Raw genomic sequence first — 19,480 nt, forward strand, 5'->3', positions numbered from 1 at the left:
CTGCATGACCTTGCCACTATCTCACTCCTTTCATAATGAACATCTACAGAAGTTTAACTCTTTATCTCCGTATTTATTTACCACATTCTGGTGGAATCAACGCTGGTATCATCAGTTAGGAGAGAAAGAGTTAAACAAGTGACTTGCCTTGTGAAACATCGTCAGTGATAAAGATTTAGGGAATAGTTCCTTCTGACTGAGCTTCTAAGACAAAAAGATGTTTTAAAAATCTTGACAAATAACATATTTAAAACTAAAAGGTAGAGACGTACCTCTTTCGGTTGTTGCCATCTAAGAGGGCAGATGATGTAATGCTCAGCTGTTTCTACGGTTAACGAGGGTGTCATGTGGCCAGCACAACAACCAACCGCCTTTACTTCTCCAACGTATGTCAAGTACACATTTGAGTTGGGAGAACTCAGTGAGGGGGTGTCATAAACGTCCCGAAGCATAAAATCAGTCTTTACCGGGACCCGAACTCAAGACTACTCGAATCTGAAGCTAGGCGCTTTACCCTGGCCACCACGCTCCTAAAAAAAAGTTTAAAAGATAGCATTATATCTCAACTCTTTTGCGGGTTGACTGATGGTTAAGTACCCGACCGTCGATCTATATGTTGCGGGTTCAATTCCTGGTGGATCACACGTGGGGGGCATTTTGGTTTTTATTCCTGATCTTCAGGTCTAATGTTAAGTCCCTTAAGTTTACGTTGCTCTAAATGGGTCTCAACTTGTTGAGCCAATACCCCAAGTTGTCGCATTACGTACACTTGGTGTGACCCAACCCTGTAAGGGCCTTATACGACGAGAGAAAATCAGACAGAAATAAGAGTGAACAACTCCTGATCCACGTCTGCCCGCTAAGAGAAAATGTTCTCACTAGTCACATGGTTCATGGAGACGTTATGAGCTCCCCTACCCTAATGCATTTTTTAAATGTACTTGGTCTCAGATAAGGAAAGTAAAAGTCTGCGACCGTTGGCCAGGTCACATAACATCTTCAGTTATAGTTGGCCTAGATACATAACATCTTCAGTTATAGTTGGCCTAGATACATAACATCTTCAGTTATAGTTGGCCTAGATACATAACATCTTCAGTTATAGTTGGCCTAGATACATAACATCTTCAGTTATAGTTGGCCTAGATACATAACATCTTCAGTTATAGTTGGCCTAGATACATAACATCTTCAGTTATAGTTGGCCTAGATACATAACATCTTCAGTTATAGTTGGCCTAGATACATAACATCTTCAGTTATAGTTGGCCTAGATACATAACATCTTCAGTTATAGTTGGCCTAGATACATAACATCTTCAGTTATAGTTGGCCTAGATACATAACATCTTCAGTTATAGTTGGCCTAGATACATAACATCTTCAGTTATAGTTGGCTTAGATACATAACATCTTCAGTTATAGTTGGCTTAGATACATAACCCGGTTCAGAAGCCAAGCGCTGCATTGTTCAGTTTCCGCGCCTCCCAAAACTGCCAACCAAATTTTACAAATTTACTTCGTTTTTCAAGCGGAGGAGTAAAGAAATAACATTCTACATTGCTGAAAAGTGCAATGAAATTGTTAAATAGTTTGTTGAAACTATTGTACAGAAATCATTGACGTGTAAAAAAAAACAACAACAACCAAACAAACATGAATGATATGTGTGTATTTCTTTCAAGGCAGACCAAAGTCCAACTTGCAAAGCATTCTTTTTAATTTTCGTATAAATTCTAGACTGTCCGTTGTTTTCTAAGTACTGTTAAAGTCTGTTAGATGCTAATTGTGATTCAGATGTGAATGAAAATCTGGCGATCCTTTTAAACAAGGTTCCCAAATTACGTAACAAGGCTCTTTGGGAAATTAAACCTCATTATTTTGGCAGAGTATAGGAAACTTGTTTGTAATACTAGACTGAACATTGGTGTGGACAATAACAATTTCTTACCTGATGGCCTTGAGATTATGTCTAGACAAATTGTAGACTTTCAACTAGAGAACTTGGGGGGGGGACGTCAAGGAGGACATGGTAAAGGGAAATGTGTGGCTCTGTAGATTGGGGAATGTATATATGTGCGCTTGTGGGTATATGTATGTAGGTATTATGCACCTCTGGACGTATGTGGAAAGGTCGTTTGTGGGATACATATGTATGCAGTTTTTAGTATCACAGTAGTGGTTTTCTAATTGCAAATGTATTTGACTTAATGGAATTATTTACATAAAATAAATGTTGGGCTTGTATTGGGATGTATTTGTATGTGTTCTTGGGTAGTTACTTACTGTGGTGGACTGCTCCCCCAGAAGCCTTCAACACCTTGTTATGTAGCCCTTTGGGCCATGTACAAGAAAATGGTGTGTATGATTTTGTGGATATATCAAGCTTTGGTATGTGTTTGCGGCCATGCATGTATTAGGGTGTAATATTGGTGTGCTTTTACCTTTATTCTTGGTTAGTTATCCTTTAGTTGTCGATATGCTAATCCTTGTAACATTTTTCTGTCTCTGATGGTCTCAATAGTTATGTAGTATATCTTTGCTTTTAATTTATAATTTTATTTATTATTATTGTAAATGTGTAAAGTAAGGGTTTGATCCATTGGAAGTGTTACATAGCAAAGAAGGTTAGAGAGGCTCGTGGAGCTTTATTTGTACTGTAGACTATTTGGAAAAAAATACTTTATAAAAATTACTCACATATACTATTTTTTTATCTTTGCAGTCTGTGGTGATTCTAACAGAACTCCAGGACCTCTCGGTGTCAACTGGTGAAGATTAGTTGTCCCGGGACTTCATTGGGGAAAGAATTATCGCCAGACCAGACAATTTGTAATGAATAATCAATCTTAGTCCTCTAAACTCCTTATGAGTTCACTGCAATGCTGTCTTGGGTTGACGATAAGTTAAAATCTGGAATCGTACCGGTCTGTCCACTTGTGGAGTTCCGCAACGTGATGTCCAGAACTTTGTTGATTAGTGTTGGACATAAAAAAATCAGATCAATAGGACTTCAGGCTGATCTGTCAGCTGGTAAACGATCCAACAAAATCACTAACTAGGAATAATTTTGGATCTTCGATCTTGTTTTGACCACTCGCTAATGCTCCTATATCTGCGACTATGACTTTATAATTGAACTCCAGCGGGTCTATTATAATGAACAGTGTATTTGATAACAACCGATCATTGGTCCGCCTCAATATTTCTATGACTACAAGATATTCACAAGCCTCCTCCACAGTTTGAGAATTACTGAGTTCTGACAGCGCACCAATAAAAACTTCTGTGTGTATGTGTCCCAGAACTGTCAGACTTTACTAGTAAATAAAGACATTTACCTTCAAAACTCCGAAGATCATGCATTTCGTGTGAGATGTAAGCCCATGTGGGATGTATGCGGACTTTCACGTGTCTAGGGCAGGAAAAAGGACAAGCAAATGAACGCAAGAACTATGAACAATTTCTGAACAAGGTTTTTACATTTGTTGTTGTTTTTTGCAACGTAATCTTTAAGAAAGTGAATTTAAAAAATGGAACATACATTTTTTAAAAATAGTTTTTAATCTTTAGTATATAAAAGGAAATCATATTCGAACTTTATTCTACTTTGTTGTTAAAGCTCTAAAAACTACATCTAGTTCTAAACTCTGGAAACTAGTTCTTCACAGGAATCACTTTCATTGCCACTTGTAATTAGCGGCGAGGTCACTTCCCTATCACCTAAGTTTGTTACTCTAACACGGACATCATCATCTGTTCTTTTGACCACAGTCTGACTCATGGGAGACTTTGCTGCTGAAGCATTTTCACAAACTAGAATATCTTTGGGCTGCGCTCTTGAATCTTTGGTGCAAATGACGCGACTGTGGTCTCCGCTCGATGGGCTGGGGCCTTGAATGTCTTCAGAGCCGACAGCCTGAGCTTGAGTTCTGTTGGGGTGCTGTTGCAGCTTCTCCGAGAGACTAGTTGTTTGGTCAGTATATGTAAGATTGGACATCTCTACCGATGTTTTTCTTGCCACTTGGCTGGTCTCAGTCGTGATAGTAATTAAATAAGGGTCATCGTCAATTCGCCCTTTTCTAATCCTTATGAGCGAATGTCTAATAAAAGGTAGCGACTGAATTACTCGCAGCACGACAACTAGAGCTGGGAGGAATGAGCTAACGAATGTCTCAGAGGTCAGGACATCCACCCATCTAGTGTAGTTCATCCACACAGGGGCGCCCATCACCCAGGCGTGTCCGGTGGAGAATAACAATGCCAGGCAACCACATTTGGACTGCAAGAACCGCCACTCCGCCCAGTTTAAAGAGTCAGTGACGCCAGGGATGGTGATAACAGCCAGGACGCACATTGCCAACATGCCAAGAAGTCCTGTTAGACACGACAGCTCACCCTGTGCAATAGATAACATATTTTTTGTGATAGCAATATTCGATAATACATTAGTAATTCCCTGTAATTTATCTCAGCCTATATTGTACGTGAGAGCAATAGTTATGACTTTCAAACCCCTTGTCTTAGTAAAAAGCGTAAAACTATGGCCGCTTTAAGGATTCTCATGGGAAATTTGTTATTGACTATTGCATAGACTCTAATTCAGTTCCAAAAAAAAGGTGCTATTAGGACACTCAAACGCAGGAGGATGCAATGGTCAAACATTTATGTAAGAGGGATGCGTGGCTGAAAGGCTTAAACCGGTTGGCTACAAAAGGGGTGGGGGTGCTCCCAAGTTTGAACTCGGTGTGGATCAGGGGGTGTTATACGCTGTTTAAATTTAAAAAATTGTATTAGTGTTTGTGTGAGAATGTTCATGTGTGCCAGTGTGTGTGTGCGTTGTGCATGTGTGTGTATACGCCCTTGTTTGAATGCAAGGGAAGTTGAAATCAGAGCGTTTCAGGACAAATAAATAATTGAGTTTGGGAAATAGACCACGCCTTAAAGAACATGGCCTTGACCTTTACAACAAAAAAAAAAAGTGAAAAACAAATACAGACAGCGTCACGAGAACTTCCTTTGACTGGCATTACTGTAACATTCTTGACCCCAACAGGTAGCCTACATTCGGAACTAAATCGAAACGGTAAACACTCACAGGTTCAGTGTCCGTCTCTGATAAGAATAGCTCTGATAGAACATCTTCCATTATAGCGATAAATAGATTTTTTATGATGCATATGTTTTCTTTTTAATATGATATCTATCTATCTATCTATCTATCTATCTATCTATCTATCTATCTATCTATCTATCTATCTATCTATCTATCTATCTATCTATCTATCTAATCTAATCTAATCTATCTATCTATCTATCTATCTATCTATCTATCTATCTATCTATCTATCTATCGATCTATCTATCTATCTATATTTATATCTATATATCTATATATCTATCTCTAATCCCCAAGTCATTGATACATCGCTTTTAATCTAAACATTCAGTCACTATAATCCCCAAGTCATTGACTATATTAATATTTACATACGTTGATATCAGCGGCGTAGTCAATCATGTCGCGAAGGAGGGCTCATTGCACTTAGGCCCATGACTACTAAATGGCCCACCGGACATCACTTGTTACTTTTTAAAAATTTGGACAAGAATTGAGTGACATTGCACTATTAGGTTACTTGTAGGAATTGAGTATCCAGACACTAGTAGGTGAAAGGTGGTACTTGTAGGAATTGAGTATCCAGACACTAGTAGGTGAAAGGTGGTACTTGTAAGAATTGGGTATCCAGACACTAGTAGGTGAAAGGTGGTACTTGTAAGAATTGAGTATCCAGATAATAGTAGGTGAAAGGTGGTACTTCTAAGAATTGAGTATCCAGACACTAGTAGGTGAAAGGTGGTACTTGTAAGAATTGAGTATCCAGACACTAGTAGGTGAAAGGTGGTACTTGTAAGAATTGAGTATCCAGACACTAGTAGGTGAAAGGTGGTACTTCTAAGAATTGAGTATCCAGACACTAGTAGGTGAAAGGTGGTACTTCTAAGAATTGAGTATCCAGACACTAGTAGGTGAAAGGTGGTACTTCTAAGAATTGAGTATCCAGACACTAGTAGGTGAAAGGTGGTACTTCTAAGAATTGAGTATCCAGACACTAGTAGGTGAAAGGTGGTACTTCTAAGAATTGAGTATCCAGACACTAGTAGGTGAAAGGTGGTACTTCTAAGAATTGAGTATCCAGACACTAGTAGGTGAAAGGTGGTACTTGTAAGAATTGAGTATCCAGACACTAGTAGGTGAAAGGTGGTACTTGTAAGAATTGAGTATCCAGACACTAGTAGGTGAAAGGTGGTACTTCTAAGAATTGAGTATCCAGACACTAGTAGGTGAAAGGTGGTACTTCTAAGAATTGAGTATCCAGACACTAGTAGGTGAAAGGTGGTACTTCTAAGAATTGAGTATCCAGACACTAGTAGGTGAAAGGTGGTACTTCTAAGAATTGAGTATCCAGACACTAGTAGGTGAAAGGTGGTACTTGTAGGAATTGAGTATCCAGACTCTAGTAGGTGAAAGGTGCTACTTGTAAGAATTGGGTATCCAGACACTAGTGGGTGAAAGGTGGTACTTGTAAGAATTGGGTATCCAGACACTAGTAGGTGAAAGGTGGTACTTGTAAGAATTGAGTATCCAGACTCTAGTAGGTGAAAGGTGCTACTTGTAAGAATTGGGTATCCAGACACTAGTAGGTGAAAGGTGGTACACGCATTTGTATTGTCGGTTTTGGAAATATGCGGGATGGCTATATTTTTTTTTGGCACCCATCGAATTTCTTTAAGTGAGTGGGGGGGCTATCGTCATATTTTTCAACCCCAGACCTCTGTGTACTTCGCTACTCTCCTTTTTTTTTGTTTCAAGCGTAATGTCACAGTATAAGGCAGAAGTGAAATGGGCTTTATCTACCCCTAACTACTAATGTCATATATGGGTGGGGGGGGGCGAAATTGACGTCATGCAATCTAGAATTCATTCTTTCGGGTGGAACTAAGCCCTCAGTTTCTGCTCTAGTTTTATCTCGAACTGACTGAAGTTTGTTTACATTTAGGTCGAGGCGCAGTTCTACCAAGGGACACGCTCAAATAGAGGCTACTAGCAACAGAAAATATACAACACAAAACGGGACTATTAGTAAACAGTGGCGTAGCTAGGTTTTTGGGGTCCCGGGGGAGCTTGATCTTTTTAGGGGGCCCCTGCAATTTGACATTCGACATCATGACATGAGATAATGTACTTAATAAATATGTGTCTAAATACCGATGGACCTCATACACCATTCGTAAATAAACACATTTAGCCACGTCATAATATTCAAAAAACAATGAAAAATACGTATCACGTGACAGCCTTTATGGATTACATAATTTGTATAGAAGATATATAGAATCACATGGTTAAATTAAATGCTGTTTGTTTACGATTGTGAATGAGGCCCATTGGTACACTATATAAGTAATACAAATAACAAAATAAAATAATCATAAAGACTCTTCTAATGAATAATACCGTTGTTTGTTGGCGAGATGATGCACTAGTGACAAATCTCAATTCATATCTCCTCGCGTCATGCTTTCTGTGCAGCAAAGGTCATCTATAACACCACCTAGATCAATGCTGTCTAGTATTTTAGACTTGTCACGAATAGCTAGATTACATTGCAGAGGCGTAATATTTAATGTAAAAAAAAAAAAAAGAAATCTTCGAATTTGGAACACCCCTCCCCCTACCTAGCTACGCCACTGTTTCTAAAGCGATGCAGGCATCGCTCTGGTTTATAGAATTATTGTTATTCATAATGGGAGTGACCACTTATACGATTTATAAAAAATTGAAATATGTAACAGGCAGCCGTCCCTTCAAAGTGCCACAGTCGACAGAGACTCATATATTTGTTGTCATGCGAATTCGCTCTATACAGCTGTTTGCTTCTGTAGTGATTAAACTTTTTAAATTTTACTTAATCTCTCTCTCTCTCTCTCTCTCTCTATGTGTCACACACACAGTTACCTTGATGACGCCTCTGAAAACATGTGACAGACAACTACCCTTGTTGCAGATACCTATCTTATCGATGGCACTCATGGTACCTTCTTAGCCAGTGTCAGGGTAGAGATCTAATAATTCTGAACTTCTTGAAGCATGGCCCCGTAACCCCGCAGATCTAGATGTAGATCTAGGAGTCTAACAGGTGACAGATCTGTTATTTGTTTTTATACCTCGAGCAGGCGTCAAACTATGTCACGCGATTGCATCACATTTTGTGACGCTAACCATAGACTCAGTCAGACCTTAAAAGAATTTTTTTTTTTTTAAAGGAAAAGATTGGTTTGAATTGACTTCCTTGAAAGTGTTTGGACTATTGATTGAAAACGAAGAACCTTTTGATTAGAAAGTTTGCTTTTTAAATACCCAGACTAAATAGAACATCAATGTTTGGGTCTGTTTATTTCTTTCGTGGTCTGATTTCAGCGAATCGCATGTAGGCCAATTGTGCTGAGATTCTTATAACTGGCACATATACAGGTCTGTGATTTAGCAATAATGTCAGGACATGTTAAGACATATTAATTTCACGTGTGCTTAGTTTTCCTAGTACAGACAAATCCGTTTAATTGGTCCACATCAAGTCTTTATAACCGGCTGTTATGATTGTTCAATAGGATTTGTGTACTTAAGAATTCGGTTTGAATAAGTGGCTGGTCCACTAAACCAGTGGTCCTTATAACCGTATTCAAATGTATAAAACATTGATAAAATAGATGTTACATTAAGGCTACTGCAATAGATGCTACACTAAGGCTACTTCTTGTATAGGCGTAGCTCAAGACAATGGAATGTTGGGGTCCTTATACATTGCCAATATAGGTTGCCTTAAGAGTCGCGCCTTTGCAGCTAAGGACGTCTGCGTGAATGCTGTGAACCATTCTCAATGTAATGTCCTGCGTTTGGAGATGTCAGCATGAAGCAAGATGTAGGATACTTAAGCAAAATAGCAGCGCTAAGCACAGATGTACTTAAAAGAAAGAAAGACTAAGATTGGTGGGTTTTGAACAGCAAAAACGAATTTAAAGAGTTTATGTCTTTATACAAGTAAAACAAAAAATTAAGTGAGATTCTCCCTTGGTTCCCCTTCATACTCTGCGTGCCTTGGTCAGTTGCTGTAGTGAAGATTTAATCCTTTGGGGTGTGGGTTCGGTGATGTCAGCCAAAGAACTAACCCGTGAATTCCTTGACTCCTCTTTCTCGTAAGCTAAGAAAGCCGTCTTATTGAAGTTTAGACGTCAGTCCCCTTCCCCGGCAACACACACACACATACATACAACGAAGTCCTCAGAAGTCATTTAAAAAATATCGTTTTACTGAAGCAACTCCGAGCAAGGCTGTATCTCTTGGTTTAAAAAAACATTGTCAGGTCCCTTCATCCCAGAGGTATTGTTGTTATCCTACACTGTGTACAATTACAAGCCCAGAAAGAGAAAAGTAGAGACAGAAAGAGAGTGGGAAGGTTGAAGAGAGAAAAAAAGGAAAGAAAAAAAAGAGAAAAAATAAAGACAATGCATGAAAGTGAGAAAAAGAGAGAAAAGATAAAAAGAGAATGACAAGAAAGAGAAAAGGAAAAAGAAAGAAAGAGAGACAGAATAAAGAGTGAGGGAGAAAGAATGAGAGAGAGGGGGGAGAAAGAGAGAAAAAGAGAAAGAAAGAGAGATGGGGAGAAAGAGAGAAAAAGAGAAAATTAGAGAGAGAAAGGTGGGGAGAAAGAGGGAGAATGTAAAACAGAGAGAGGAGAAAGAGATAAAAAGAGAATGAGAGAGGGAAAGAAAGAGAAAGAGAGAATGATGATGATAAATTATCACATCTTCTTGCACCTTTATGCTTTCCCAAAACAACACACACACACACAACACACACCCACAAGACACAACGTTTTGTGCCTGTTCAATCAATACCTATGAGTGCCAGTGAATATGCACTCCCTTTCTCACCCAGTCTATTAAGAGATTGAAAGGAGTTATACAAATCTACTTCTCCATTTCTGAAAGGGTCAATACACCCTGCCAGTTGGTTCTCCATGGAGTCATGACCATTCTGTTATGTACTTTTAACTTTCTGTAGGCCATGGTCTTCATATCAATATTTATCTTCATTCGGCTTTATGTCACATGCGATTGAATCTCAACAATAAATCTTAACCAAATCAACATGCACTCTCTTCGACAAGTGCTTAGCCTTAATAGTCGAAGTGAGCGTAATGTACTTTATATTAGGTCACAGCCTGTATCGTAACAGTTTGAGGTGGGCTGGGTTGGATTGTTTTAGTGCAAGGAAAAAATAATAAAAAGTAAAGTTCCCCTTTTAGACCTTGCTATCTACAGGGCAGATGATATTAAGCTCATCTGTTTCCTTGGCCAACGGTTAACGAGCAGGGTGCTATGTGGCCAGCACAACGACCAACCGCCTTTACTTTCCCCCAACTTAAGTCAGGTACCCATTAGAGCTGGATGGACTCAGTGGCGCCCTAAACATATCAGAAATTCAACGAGATTCGAACCCAGGACCCCATATTCCGAAGCCAAGCGCTTAACCACTTAGCCACCATAAAATAGATGACAAAATAAACATAAATACAAACAAAACTAAAAAAAAAAAAAAACAAGCGCTCATGTGTTGCCTCATCACAGTTGCCCAAACTACGGCCCGAATAACCGACCCCTCGAAACTTCAGCCCACGGAGTACACGTATCTCGATTCGGCCAAGGGAATTGATTTATGTCAACACGCTGTTCCTCAAGGAAATGGTAGCGTAGAACATAAACCTGAATCTCTTCCAGACGGAACGACTCTATACTATCAGACCGGTAAAAGGAAGCTGTTTATTCATGTTTGCTGGCCTAGAGATTACAAAGCCTTCGACTCAACTCTACCCTACAGTTTCAAAGGGGGTCCCTTTAGGCCGATAAAGGTTGGACATCACGTCCTCAGTTTGTACTACTTTGTACACAGTCCCGTGTAATAAAAGGGGACATAACCTTTTTTTTACGACACTCATGACATTCATAATTGACAGAATGGAGTTATCACCCTTTTAATGCATTTTTAGCGGCCCCCGAAATGGGAAAAGACGTTATTAGCTTTGTGTGACCTGTCTGTCCGTATGACCGTCCGTCCCGTTTATATCTCAGAAACTATAAGAGAAAATGAAAATTGGACATCATGATATTTTAGATCAAAGTTCTGATGCAACAGCTACTTTTTTTTTCTTTCTGGGAGCAGTAGCGTCACTAGGGAGGTGCGAGGGGTGCGGTCGCACCAGGTGAAGCCATTTTGAGGATGACAACAAAGTTGAAAAAATTATATTTTGCAAAAGCAGACACATCGGAAGAGATAATTATATTAAAATATGTATATATATGCCCAAACATGCATAGACACGTCTAGATGGTAGTTTAAGTTTAAATGTCAAAGCACAACGTTATACCATTTCTGTCTTAAAGTATAACAAAGGAAACCTGTTCAGGTGATGTTTAGTCTGTTTCTAATTTTAATTAAATATCATTGTAAAATTTGCAATAACATTTGAATAAATGTCATAAACAGTGGGATTTTATAATAGAATTGACACTCATTTGCCAATGCCGTGATAACTTCTGCCTCCCTAATGACTTTGGAACATGTGCCAAGGAATAGAGGTCGAAAGTGGAAAAGTGGTTTTGAGGTCGAAAATGGTAATGCTGATATGAGGTCAAAAGAACTCAATACTGTAAAATGTATTTTTATTTTTCTATATCAAACAAAATAAATTTATTAATGATAGTTAATTATTCATGTTTTGTTTTGGAGAATGAATAAAAGTTTCAACTTGATCCAAAAATGAGAAGTGGGAGAAATAAGGTGTTGACATTTTTTACGAGACAGACGGAGTTGATAAAAGCTTTGTACTTAGAAGACTGAAATAAGGTCCCAAAACTACAATGGCAATAGTTTTGGGCAAAGGCCGCGATTTCCGCCCCTGGCGTGAAGACGTTGTTTATAAAATCACACCAATGCAGACACAAATTAGAACCCACCTTCCAATTCATCCAGGTGTCACTCCCATCAAGACCTGGTGCTATCACAGAACAGTTGAACCATGACGGAAAGTATGTTGGCCTGAGAAGGAGAGTTGATATGTACACATGCATGCTAGTCAGTGCAAAGGCCACCAGACCTATCTGCCTTCGCGCCGCGAGCCACGAGTCCAGCCACTTGGGAAACTTATGGTACTTAGTATCGTTGACTAGATGGTACATGGCAGCAAGACAACCTGGCAAGTAGGTCAGAGCTGAGGAAACAATAAGCAAAATCTGAAAAATCCTTTAAAAAAAACAACAACAAAGCTTATCTAAAGGGGAAGAACTCTGCCCTTAAAACTATACATATTAATAATGTACAAGTTATTTCCCTTATTCGGTGTCATCAAACTAATTAATTACCAATAATTAATTGGAAAATTTGATATTTTAAAAAATTGATTCTTGTTTTGTTAGGTACATTAAATAATTGTTTAAAGTATCAACTGGCTCGGAGATTGCGTGAAGGAGAAATAGCATTAACAATTATTTAAGGGGACTAAACCAACAAATTTAGCCATATATGTGAATACTGAAGGATTAGTTTCCTTGGTTGGTATCAAACAAAATAATTAATTACCAGTAATTAATTTACTAATTGGTTGTTTTCTTTTTCATTGATTGATGTCTTGTCTATGCCAATGAATAATTGTGCGAAGTTTCAACTTGATCCGAGGTAGATAACAGATAGACAGTGAGTTGAAATACGCTTTGTAAAAATAGAAAGAGAATTTAATTTAGTTTGCACGAATCCCAGAAATATTTACACTTCAATAATGTGTGCACAATCGCGCTCATCAAACGGATTGCGCAACTAATGATACATTATTTAAATAATACTTTCAATGTGTCTTTTTGATTGTGTTTACAATACCTCTATTCAAGTTACAATCTGGGTGGGTGGAACCTGGACAAGGATCTCAAAAACAGCTCTAATTATTTTCCTAGAAATTTAACAGTAGATGTATATCGCTGAGAAAAGAATGACTAGCTCGTTGGCCACATCGGAAAAACTTGAGTTTGACCGTTATACTTTCTCAAAGTAAAAAAGAAATACATTTAAATTTGGCTAGAGAAGGAGAAAATATTTTTCTAGTACGGACTTTTCGTCTTCGGGTATTTCTGGATGTTGGCATTATTCAAGAGTTTAATAAATTAATGTTCGGAAATTTTGCGCATCGTCTTCTCACTAATTCTTGGTCTAGCTCTAAATGGCTATCATTAGAATAGTATGAAGTCTGGTAGATTTATACATCCGCTTAACAAAGATTTATTCTCCAGTGGGTGGGGGTGGGGCGGTGTAAAAAATAGTCCATTGTTTTGCAATCAAGCATTCATTAGATATTCAGAGAAAAACGATCGCTCTATAAGTTCTAAAGAGGAGGTATTGTTTTTTTTAGAAAGAGTATTTTTCTTGTTTCTTGTTTTTCTTGTTTAATTTTCACCAACGTTATTTTTGTAACAGCCTCAAAAGTTTCTTTTGATAGAAAACATACAGATGTGAGCAAACAGATTTAAGCATACAGATGTATACCTAAACTAAAATAAATTAAAATTTATTAAAAGTATTGATGTGTTTGTATTTTTTACATTGAGCACAGCGCATATGGTGGCGTATAGTGTTTCTATTTATTTCTTGTTCTGCTTCATTGTAGTCCTTCCAAAGAGCTGTACACAATCAAGTTCTTCTATTCCAGTCCAGTTCATTTCTATACAAGACGGTGCGAAAAATATTCATGAGCATCTGTTTATGTATTCAACTCTTTACTGCAGTGTTTCCCAAACTATGTTCCGCGGATGGCTGCCTGGCTGTGCGGTTTGCGCGCTGGACTGTCGTTCGTAATTGTCGATGGTCTCGGGTTCAAACCCTGCCCGCTTCCATCCCCCGTCGTCCTGCGGGAGGTTTGGACTTGAAAGTAAATTATCTTCAACTCTGAAGGAACACCTGCAACATGTAAAACATTTTACAAACAAACAACGAACACTAGGGTTCCGCGTGGCTTGAATAGGTGTTCCATAACCTCCGGACCTATCGGAACAATGAACTAGTAGGCTTTAGCATTTTTTTTTTCGAATCAAATCTTAATTTAGACTCTAGATTTAACAATTATTATTTTACAAAGCTTAGATCAGCTCACGCTGTCTGTCTGGTACACATTTGGAACACGTTATTCAATACTTTCGATTCTCTGATCACGTTGAAACTTTGCACAATTATTCATTGTTCCTAAAAAAACACGAATCAGTTAAAAAAAACAACAACAATTAGTTAATTAAATAGTGGTAATTAATTAATTTTGTTTGATATCGAAAAGTGGAAAATAAAACTTACAACATTGATAGATATGACTGTGAATGTGGAGTTGTTCCCCTTAGATAAGCTTTGCTTGTTTTAGTTAAATCAATGGGTTAAATCAATACGACTAAAAAAAAACAACAAGCGAAGGATTCTGTTGAGTTCTCCTAAAATGGGAAGTGTTCCGTTCAAGAAAAACGTTTGGGAAACACTTTGCTTTACTGAATACAAAGAAACACTTTGAGCTGAGTACGGGAATACCCATTGAAACCGCTTTCAGAATGTTTAAATTTAACATTAAGATACATATTCAAACACTATAACAATCAAACCGGAATTGTCACTGTGTGGCTAATTCATATTTTGTCCCAAAGATAAACACAAACAGTTTGATTACTGTGAAAATCAATAGACGTAGGCATACCATGGGATACAAATTACATACATATTACATATCTACATACATGCATGCAGGCAACTAAACAGTATTTGTACAGTACAGTCAGATGACTCGTCAAAGACTCTACTGTAGTGCTACTTGCAATGGAGACGAGACTAAACGTTGTGGAGATGTCGAGGTGCTTCGTTTGCGTTGAGGTTTTTAAAATCATTTTTACAAAGCTTATATCACCCTGTCTGTCTGTCTGTCTGTCTGTCTCGCACACCCATTCTCCGATAAAGTCGAAACTTTGCACATTTATTCATTGGCAAAGACAAGACATTTAGCGTCCTTGATATTGTTTAGTGAAAATCCATTACGAGGCAAATTTTAACTTTAAAAAAAATATGAAACACTGTTTTTGAAAAAAAAATGTAATCAAATCTAATGTTGATAGAATCACTGTAGTAGGAAGTAGTCTACTCACCTAACAAAGTTATGGCCGTCATGCATAATGGTTTGTTGGCCACCCTAAGAAAGACCTGCTCCCATGTGAAGTTGACCTTCCTTATAAAGTCCACGTAGGCTACAAACAGCCACCACAAAGCGTACACAGCTGCAGCAGTCACCACAGGCACCCTGTGGAAGTATTGTTTAGCGCAGGATTTATAAGAAGTTCATTTTAAAAAAGTATGTAAGAATCGTCTGCTATGGGCAGTTGGTAGTTTTAGAAATGTCCAACTCACGTCTGACGTACGGTAACCCTAACTTTCACAGTTTCCACTATTCCACTAAAAACCTGACCAAAAGGTAAATTTTGTGACTAATTACTTTCATATCTTGAAGTAGATTCGTAGAGTGTCATAAGCATTTATCGCATCTCAGAGTCAGAGAAGAAGGATTAGGGAAATACTTGACTAAAAGCTTGTGCTTAATTTTTTAAATAAATACTAGTAAAGATAACAGCTGTCAATTTATATTTAATAGTCATTTTTGTCGAAAACAATACACTTAATTAAGATAATACTGGCAATAAAAATAATGGCAATGTCTTTTATTTCGAAGATTAAGGATGAGTGCCGTGTTTCACATTGATACGCAAACCCAGTTGCGGCCTACATATTTTTTCCGCATGTGTTCAGACAAGCCACCGGGGGTCTAGATAAGTTTTCTTTACACCTTGGCGCCTGTCCTCTAGAGACTTTCCTCTGGATCTCAAACGTGTGTCCCGCGGACTTAGCGTGAGGTATCCAGCCATCTGCTGCCAGCTGCTTTCTTCTAGCCAGTGAGAGCAAAATGGCGCCTGAGTTGATCTTTATAGTGCTTACTGGTATAATGTCTGTTACAATCGCTTTTTTACATGAGGTCCTACCCAGCGCAACTGTAACGCTTCTATAGTGTCCACAACTGTCCAAATAACCTTATTCGCCATCTTTCATTCACAACAAACATTAGAAAGACAATAAGATTCAGATGTAGAAAATCGCGATCTAGTTTCAGAGACAGCTTTTGGGGATGGATAGTGGGGGAAAAAAAAGGAGAAGGGTTAATGTTTTAATGTTGCAGTTTATGAACAAGTAAAATTATAAGGTAAACGAGAGGACCATGTTACATGCATGAGATATTATGTGCGTTTTATAACAATAATAAGTCATAAAAGTTGACTACAGTTTTCGAGGCAAACAAGACTGTATTGGACAATTTTAATCTTGTCTTCCTCTATACATGACACTAGCCCAGAGCGCAGTGTACTTCTAAAACCGATTCTGATAACATTTTTTATGTTTGATAATTGCAATGAAAACGTGTAAAGTGATACATGAAGTTACCTTCATCAATTTTGAATCAGTTAAAAACAATCTCATCTTATATAATCTTATTTTTTAAAAGTATTATCTTATATAATCTTATATTCAAAAAGTCTCATCTTATATAATCCTATTTTTTTTTAAAGTCTCATCTTATATAATCTTATATTCAAAAAGTCTCTTCTTATATAATCTTATTTAATCAAGACGAAGACTTACTTCCATTTAGCAAACATTCTTGTGGAATTGAGTTCAATAGAACCCGAGTTCGACAACATGCCGGCGTCGTATGGACGAAAGCCTGCCTCATTGCCTAAGTCTATTATTGCCTGCCGAGCTAAGGAGTGATTGCTTGCCACAGGGACGACTCGTGAATTCTGCACAGAGTTCCCTTCCATGACGTAAGCGGAAACAACGTTGAAAGCCTTGACGACGATCGCATCCGGAAGCAACGACTGTAAAAATTCCGCATTCGAATTTTTTACATAGAAGTCCTTGACCCTGTTGGAGACGTCGACCACGATTTTCCGTGAGAGAGCTGCTTTGTACTTCTCGGCGAAGTGTTGGAAGTGCACGACGCTGATGCACAAGAACACAACTTCGTTAGCGCGGATGGCGCTTTTGGTGGAGGTGATGAGAGTCTGCGAGAACAGCGGATCTAGAGGCGAGATCTTGTGAGAGTTGGGATTTAAACACCCGAAGGTTACGGAATAACCAAAGCTGAGGAGTCTCTTTGCAAGAGCACGCCCAAAGTCTCCCATTCCAATGATGGTCACAGTTTTACTTTTGTTGACAAAGTCCATTTCTGTTGAACATTAATAATACGTTAAAAAAAACAACATATTGTGTCAGTCTAAAAGAACAAGCAATATATTTTTAAGATATTTTTTTTTTAAACAAAGCTTAACTAAGGTGAAAAACTCCGCACTTAAAACTATATCTGTCAACAAGGTAGAAGTTGTTTTCCTTATTCGATATCAAACAAACATATCATTAATTACCAATAATTAATTGACTAATTGGTTAATTTTTAAAAATTGATTCATGTTTGGTATAATAAATAATTGTTTGAAGCTTCAACTTGATCCGAGAATGGGTGTTGGAGCAATAATTATTGGGCCAAACCAAACCTAGAGCAACCAACCGTGACCTTCGTGATTGAGGCGGCCTTGGACGAATCACACACTTCATATTCCTGGTACGTAGCCGCATCAAACCGATGGAGGTCTCCTTGTGAAACTGCCAAGCGGTTGGTTTGGACAGAGCTATCGGATCTTTGCTTAGTTTCCCACCCCAATGAATACATCAGATAAAGAGGACAGGCTGAATATGTTGCATCTCTGATGTTTTTTAAATGCAAAGCTTGTGAACGTTCATGTGTATTAAGTACAGGCCTCTTCCATGGGATGTTGCAAGGGGAAACCTCGAGACGTAAAATACACCTATGTGTTATTGTACATTGTACTATATACCCCAAATTTAATATAGGACTATTATAGTCATTATTATGGAAGCAAGTATGAATATATTAGTAGCCTATACGGGCACGGAATGGGTTGCCTGAATCAGCCAGGAAAACCAATGACAGAGTCTCTAAAATTAACATGGACGACTAGGTTAACACGCACACACATAATTATCTTCTGTTTTGAAGGAACGTCTGCATATTATAGGATAAGATAAGCACATATATGTATATATATATATATATATATATATATATATATATATATACATATCAATATATATAATTGTCATTGGTTAACATGCATGACTGAATGCATGACGCGTAGGAGGTAATCATCTTCTCTTTTGAAGTAACGTCTGTATTATATAAGATAAGATAAGATAAGATAATGGTGTGTAAAAATATTTAACGTGTTTACAAGGATCCATGCTCAAAGCTAAAGTGCTGAACTGTTGTTGTTTTTTCAAAGCGTTAAACTCATCAATTTTATAATGGTAGCTACAAACTGATATACTCACCTTTACTTTATAGTCTGTTGGAAACCAGAGGAAACTTGATTTTTTCCCCTCTTGATATTTTATAGCAACATCGCAAATGGCTTATTGATATTTAACTTTGTGTTTTTGATTCGTTTATTTGTTTTCCGGTAAACACTGAACCAATAACAAATGCAGAACACTAAAAGGTGAGTATAAATAGTTTGTCCTTGCTTCATGTATTCCTATTCTATTTGATACCAGTAGTGTCATTCTAGACTTCAAGATGTAAGTCAGACTTGTAAATAGTCCTAGTCCTGAAACTAAGGCGGAGTGTCGATGGACGCCTTATCGCCTTATTAGGGCATTTCTACCGCATTCTACACAACGACTCTCAAACATTGCCCTACGCGGGGGCCCTACGCCAAAACTCAGATTCGTGGTTAATGTGATAGTGTTGTTTGTGGGGTATATGTTTATGGTCATGATTTCTGATAACAAAATGTTATTGGGGTAACTTGTAAGAATATACGTTAACATTGGCTTTGAAGCTTTGGTCCAATTGTTTGGTGATCTATATTGTGTAGATGTGGACTTGTGCTTCAAAACACACATAGTATTTTGGGGGAAGTGCGTTGGATTCTGGCTCCAAACAGCTAGCCCAACTAACCCTTGTAGGTATTGGTTTTATCTTTTACACCCAGCTCGAATAAATCTTGAAACACACAAACATAGGCATACTCTCCATAACTATAGTTCGTCCATAGTGGTTCGATGATGATCACTTTGTCATCCAGGGGGCTGAGGGCTTTGCACTTGGGTTTTATGCCTCCTCATGTGGCTGGTGAGACCTATGTGAGCCCGGAATGTTCGGCTCCACACTGGGCAGGTTATTCCAGCTTGAGCTAGTGTCTCCATAACACACACACACAT

The 19,480-nt window shown here is 38.1% G+C and overlaps 1 protein-coding gene across 1 annotated transcript; it reads right to left on the bottom strand.

Annotated features, from left to right (window-relative positions):
* Positions 1 to 3,541: 3,541 nt before the first annotated feature.
* On the bottom strand, positions 3,542 to 18,881 carry LOC106055712 (metalloreductase STEAP4-like). Its single transcript, XM_056011846.1, has 5 exons — positions 18,590 to 18,881; positions 16,823 to 17,408; positions 15,283 to 15,434; positions 12,079 to 12,332; positions 3,542 to 4,399 (listed from the first exon to the last, which is right to left on the bottom strand). The coding sequence occupies exons 2-5, from the start codon at positions 17,404 to 17,406 to the stop codon at positions 3,644 to 3,646; spliced, it is 1,746 nt and encodes a 581-aa protein (XP_055867821.1). The 5' UTR covers positions 17,407 to 17,408; positions 18,590 to 18,881; the 3' UTR covers positions 3,542 to 3,643.
* Between the last annotated feature and the right edge of the window lie 599 nt (positions 18,882 to 19,480).

This window comes from Biomphalaria glabrata, chromosome 15, assembly GCF_947242115.1.
Source record: "Biomphalaria glabrata chromosome 15, xgBioGlab47.1, whole genome shotgun sequence".
Lineage (NCBI taxonomy): Eukaryota > Metazoa > Mollusca > Gastropoda > Planorbidae > Biomphalaria > Biomphalaria glabrata.